This window comes from Cynoglossus semilaevis, chromosome 16 (assembly GCF_000523025.1).
Source record: "Cynoglossus semilaevis isolate Cse_v1.0 chromosome 16, Cse_v1.0, whole genome shotgun sequence".
In the NCBI taxonomy this organism is placed as follows: domain Eukaryota; kingdom Metazoa; phylum Chordata; class Actinopteri; order Pleuronectiformes; family Cynoglossidae; genus Cynoglossus; species Cynoglossus semilaevis.
In genome coordinates, this window is record NC_024322.1 from 14255318 (window position 1) to 14261052 (window position 5735).

General features: G+C 42.8%; 1 protein-coding gene across 1 annotated transcript in view; it reads left to right on the forward strand.

Annotated features, from left to right (window-relative positions):
• Window positions 1–5735, forward strand: part of epha3 (eph receptor A3) — an 86949-nt gene that overhangs the window by 71430 nt on the left and 9784 nt on the right. Inside the window, 3 exon segments of the mRNA XM_025063643.1 lie at window positions 1–202; window positions 2533–2682; window positions 3438–3631. Of these exon segments, the coding sequence (XP_024919411.1) occupies window positions 1–202; window positions 2533–2682; window positions 3438–3631 (546 nt within the window).

The following is a 5735-nucleotide window of genomic DNA, read 5'->3' on the forward strand; positions in this document are numbered from 1 at the left end:
CGCTCAGTTTACGGGTATCCAGTTGGTTGGAATGCTGCGCGGTATCGCCTCGGGCATGAAGTATCTCTCAGACATGGGCTACGTTCACAGAGACCTGGCGGCTCGAAACATCCTGGTCAACAGCAACCTGGTGTGTAAAGTGTCAGACTTCGGTTTGTCCCGAGTGCTGGAGGACGACCCCGAGGCCGCGTACACCACCAGGGTAAGGTGTAGCAAAAATACACGTTATAAACTCTGGGGTTTTTTTAATCAATATGTGAAAAAATGTCACTGGAAATTGTGAAATTACTTTTCATTTACTGATGCCCGAAATTAGAATGCAGTGAGAGATGGTTTTATTAAAAGTATGATGTAGGGCAGTGATAATCAACTGGGGGCCCGCGGGCTGAATCCTGCCAAAATAAGCATCAAATAATAATGTTAGAAACAATTTTTTTTTTTTTTTTTTGAGGGACCCAAACCAGGCCCCTCCCCTCATGTTGAAGCCTCTATTTAAAGCCTGATGTGCTTTGGTGAAACAAAAACCCTTTCCCCCAGTTTGGAAAAAAAAAAGTACCAACATTCAACAGACCTAATCTGTACATAAACATTCCTCAGGTTTTTCCCTCCTTATTATATATTTCCTGCTCTTTCACACATAATCAATTGACAAACTCCAAGTCTCTCACCTGGGAAAAAGGAGGAAGACTGAGATGGAATGAAATTGTGTGAATAAAAACCCAACAAACATCCATATCATCAGTATTTTTCCAGGCCACTGCACACAGAGATGACAACATATACTGGAATAGAGAACGAGTTTAAATGAAGGAATCCAGTTCTGCCCTGCAGTCAGAAGCCCCCCCACCCCCCCCCCGCCCCTGCCTCGACTAGCGAATTACCGTGTACAGTATGTGTGGGCAGTGTTTGTGGGTAACATGAGGCAGAACTATGTGGGATCCATATTTGGTTACATAAAGTAAAAACGTTTTTTGTAAAATGGTCAGGTTTCAATCATTGATGCTGGTACAATTCCCATATGTACTGTAGCAGTGTAATCAACATTGGGGTCGTGACCCTATGTGGGGCTGGATGGAATTCAAATGGGGGTCACCTGAAATGTTTAATAGTTGATAAAAAAACCTGCACTAAGGTTTGCATGGTTTCATGTGCACCATATGTTTGTCTAAGCACGTGCACGTGCGCGGTGGAAAGTGTGCACGCGCCGCCTTCAAACACAGTATAATTTGCTGGCTGACATATTTTGTCAAACAAGCAGCTAATGTAATGTTTGCCTTTCTCTCAGAAACACATGATCTAAGAGGTAGAAGCAGAAAAATAAACGCTGCCCTGTAACGGTAACAGTGCTCCCAGCACGCACCGGGCTTTTTACGGAGCAGGTGGTCACCGTAAGGACAGCGCCTCAGTCTGGACCTTGTCTTTTGTAAATCATCTGTGGGTGGTTCTGTGTTCTTATGTGTCATAAATTTCACATTCCCTTCAGTTCCATTCATGTCTGCCTGCGTCTGTGCGTGAGAGAGAGAGGGAGAGAGAGAGAGAGACCAGGCTAGGAATAAGTGACTGATCCAACGGCTTTGTTAGCTTTGGCTGCCACCGCTCTCTCTTTCTCCACTCCATTTTCTTCACTTCTCCAGGAGAAAAACGACAAAGTCCTCAAACGGTGCTCAGGCTGGAAACACTGGACAACTTTTTGACCATTAAACTTTTTTTTTTATTTTATTTGAGGTTCAGTCTTTCTTGGTAAAAACCAAGTTTCCAGAGAGTAATTTTCATAGATTGGATTCCTGTTGGAATATTTATATCTTTCTTATAGAATAGGAATAAGATTCAATAAATGGGACACTAAACTTTTCCATTATGCTCAACAAAATCTTTCATGCCCTTCAGCTGCTCCTGTGGGCAGCGTTCAGACGGTTCCACTCCTGGGCTTTTTATGCAGTGAATAAAAACAATCATTTCTTCAGAAATAATAGGATTTAGATGGGAGGTGGAGCCCCCACCTGGTCAGGCACAGCGCCTGTATGGTAGACCTATAAATGATACATATATACACACACTACACAATCATAGTGGCTTATTACCCATTGTAAGGGCTTTGAGTCCAAAGGTTGTTACTATTGGTATTTAAGCATGTTGCTGAAAGAAATTTTGTAGATATAAAATATAGCAATCAGTAACAACTTGACTTAAAGTCGTGGTATTTGGTCACACATCCAAATACCGCGACTCTTTGACAAAACTCTTCGACAACTATTTGCCCAATATTATTATCTGATGTTTATTTTGGAGTCCATTTACGGTCTGGATTGGGACGTCCGTCCGTCCAGTTGATCATCCTTGTCCTACAATATGGGGGTCTTTGATTTACTGGTCCGCTGCCCTCGCTCGATATCTCGCCCCAAACTCTGACTCAGGATTAAGCAGCAGGAACTGGACCTGAGATGCGATGATGAGAGTCGAGAAGTTTTTGCTAACTGATTGCTAACTCATAAATAGCTTGTTTGAATCTTTTTTTGCTGGTCTTTTTCCCAGGGGGGTAAGATCCCCATTCGGTGGACAGCGCCGGAGGCCATCGCTTACAGGAAGTTTACGTCAGCCAGCGATGCTTGGAGTTATGGCATTGTGCTGTGGGAAGTGATGTCATATGGGGAGCGACCCTACTGGGAGATGTCCAATCAGGATGTGAGTAGTGCCAACCTGCCAAGTACTTCCTTTAGCACCAGTGTCTCGCGGTGCACCTACCCCTGCACCGCTGCTGCCAAGTTGGCACGTTTGACAAGTTTCAGTGGTGGGAACTGTGTGAAAGCAGCAGCAACTCCCGCTGTTTTGGTTTTGATGCTCAGGAGTAATGTAAACAGACAAGGCAGTGTGGTCTCACAGCAGCACAATGACAAGAGTGTTAGCGCTCACTTGGAAAAGGTACATTATGAGTTTCTGACTCGTTTTTAATTGTTTGTTTGTTGCAGTTTTATGAAATGGTTTAAGATTTTGATACGTTTTAAAGAAGAATAAATATGCGGGTTTTAAATATACAAGCGAGGTAAAAGGATTTGATACATGTTGAAACAAACTAATTTTATAAAAAAAAACTAAGTTTTTTCACGGCTTATATCTCAGTTCTAAGGACAGAAATTGAGTTTTATTTAAATGTTATTCAAGTTTTGGGAAAGAAAATTCTAATGAACCTGGATCAGGGCTGAAGGGAAGGTTGTGGAAAATCTTCCTTCATGATCGAGAAGGATTTGAAAAAAAAAAAAAGATCAAGATAAATATGATGCAGCCCGAGATTTGACAATGATAAAAGGTTAAGACCTGTAAAACTGCATTTTTTTTAATTAAAACCAATCCCACTTTGTAATGATAAAATCTGTCTTGAAACTTTTTGACTGAGTTTCCATGTAATTTTGCTTTTTTTTTCCATCTTGTACCACATCCAGGTAATAAAGGCTGTAGACGAGGGATACCGCCTTCCTCCACCCATGGACTGTCCAGCCACTCTGTACCAGCTGATGCTGGACTGTTGGCAGAAGGAGAGGAACAATCGCCCGAGGTTCGAACAGATAGTCAGCATCCTGGACAAACTCATCCGTAACCCTGGAACCCTGAAGATCACTGCCAACACCGCGTCCAGGTAATGAACCTTTAAAGAACTGGAAGGTTTTCCCAAAAAACTCACAGTCAATTTCTTTTTTTAGTTTGGAACCAAAAATTCCAGAAAGTGGAAGTGAAAACAGCTCCCGTTGTGATGTGTTTGGTAAAATTAGGACTTTGTTTGTCACACATTCCTCTGAGCTGTTGAAACAATTCAGTTTTATTTTTATGTTACTTTTGTACTGGTGTTCCAACTCCTGTGCTAGTCCCTCCTGATTGGACAAACACGTGGTCCCCGGGGACCGCAAGGAACCAGAGCATCACATGTAGAGTTGTCAGTTCTGAGCAAGAAGTGGGGGAGGCAGAGATTGGTGCGGGGTGAGGAGGGCGGGGGGCGCGACGAGCCTTCGGCTGAGAGCAGATGACTGTGGTGGTATTATGGAGACGTCAAAGCTCATAACATTGACTAATGATTTCTTAAGAAAGTGAAAATAGGTCCCTTGGAGTTTGCATGTAATTTTCCTGATTGCCTTTTAACACAGAGCGAGCGGCGGCCGACCGACAGAGGCGGCTCGTCTGATTTATTGGTGTGCGTGTATATATATATATATGTGTGTGTGTATGCGTTTGTGTGTGGAGGCGGCAGTTGCACAGCAGGAGCAGCTGCGCTCAGCTCCACACACCTCGTTTGTCTCGGCCTGTCCAGGCTGGTTAATGGAGCACCGCTCCTGCCTAAAGCCCCGACTAAAGCCCAGCACCAGGACGGAGCATCTGGAGAGTCTGAGGGCGGGACCGGGTCAGAGTTTAGTCTCCCTGCATGGGTGAGCAGGAGCCCAGTCCTGGGGCCAAGGTCGGCCATTAGAAGCCAATTATGGTGCCAACGGGAGTCACTGGAGACTGGGGGTGGGGTGGGGCACTTACTTTAGAGGGTGGCTAACTCTTAATGTCAGTTTTAAACTCTAATAGCTGCTTCCTTTATGGTCGTCGTTTAACCATTAAGTGATTATCTCGATTCAGGCAAACACATCCAGCAGGAAATACCTCAGAATACAGTACATTTACATTTACAGTACATAAAGTATTTCAAGGGAAAGTATGCAACACAGTTTGCCTGAAGTTTACATCCATAAATCTCCGTTCTCCACCACAGATGGAGGTGTGAGCACATTTATAACGCTGGGTTTCATGAGTTGAACATGTTGGAACGGTATTTTTGCCCTAAATAAATCCAAACCTCTGACCTTTTTTTTGTGTCTAAAACAAAGTAGCTATTAAATATAGAATTATAAATAAATGTATATTAGATATTTAGAAAAAAAATCCATTAAATATTCAATTCTATTTTTTCCACATTTAATTGATTTCATAGAATTTCAATTTAGCTCAATTTGATTTCAGGAAAAAAAATGCTTTGATTCTGTCAAAATGCTCTGATGTGATTGGATAAGCAGCCATTTCACATGGACAACATGTACTTTGTAAATAATTATTTAAAAGATATATTAACTCTATGATATAGAAGACATCAGGAACGTATTTTACTGTGTTGCTTAACAAAAGGATCCAAAGTGACTTTGTAGAGAGGATTATTGTCCACTCCTCAACCCCAAACAAATCAACAAGTGTTAAAAAAATGAAAACTTAATCACCAGAATATTAGTTTTTCTCTACCATAGAAGAAATCCAAGTCAAACAACAACCAGGGTCGTTCTTTTTGACCCTTTTTGACGATGAATTTCCGACACAACCTTCTCTTAGTCATCGTGGCTTTTGTCTAGAATTGAATTCAAAGTGACACACTTGGATAAATCCAGGTTAATAGCCTCCCCCGGACCACCTCAGTGGTATTGATTCCGACCACATCCTATTCATCATCTGTAGCCGTGGCAACAGAAACCCAGTGGTCAACTATCAAATTTTCAATTAATAAGGTTGACATCGGCCCCGCGTCAGTCCGGCCTCTCCCTGGGTCACCCTGGGAATTGTCCCAGTAACACAGTGAGAGGTGAATTACTCCCCCACTGTCCCACCAACGTGAATCCCTTCCTGCTCTCCTCCTCACCCACCTCCCTCCCTCCCTCCCTCTTCCCCAGAGAGCTCTAAAACCAAAAAAAAAAAACTTCACCACCCTGGTTATTTAGAGG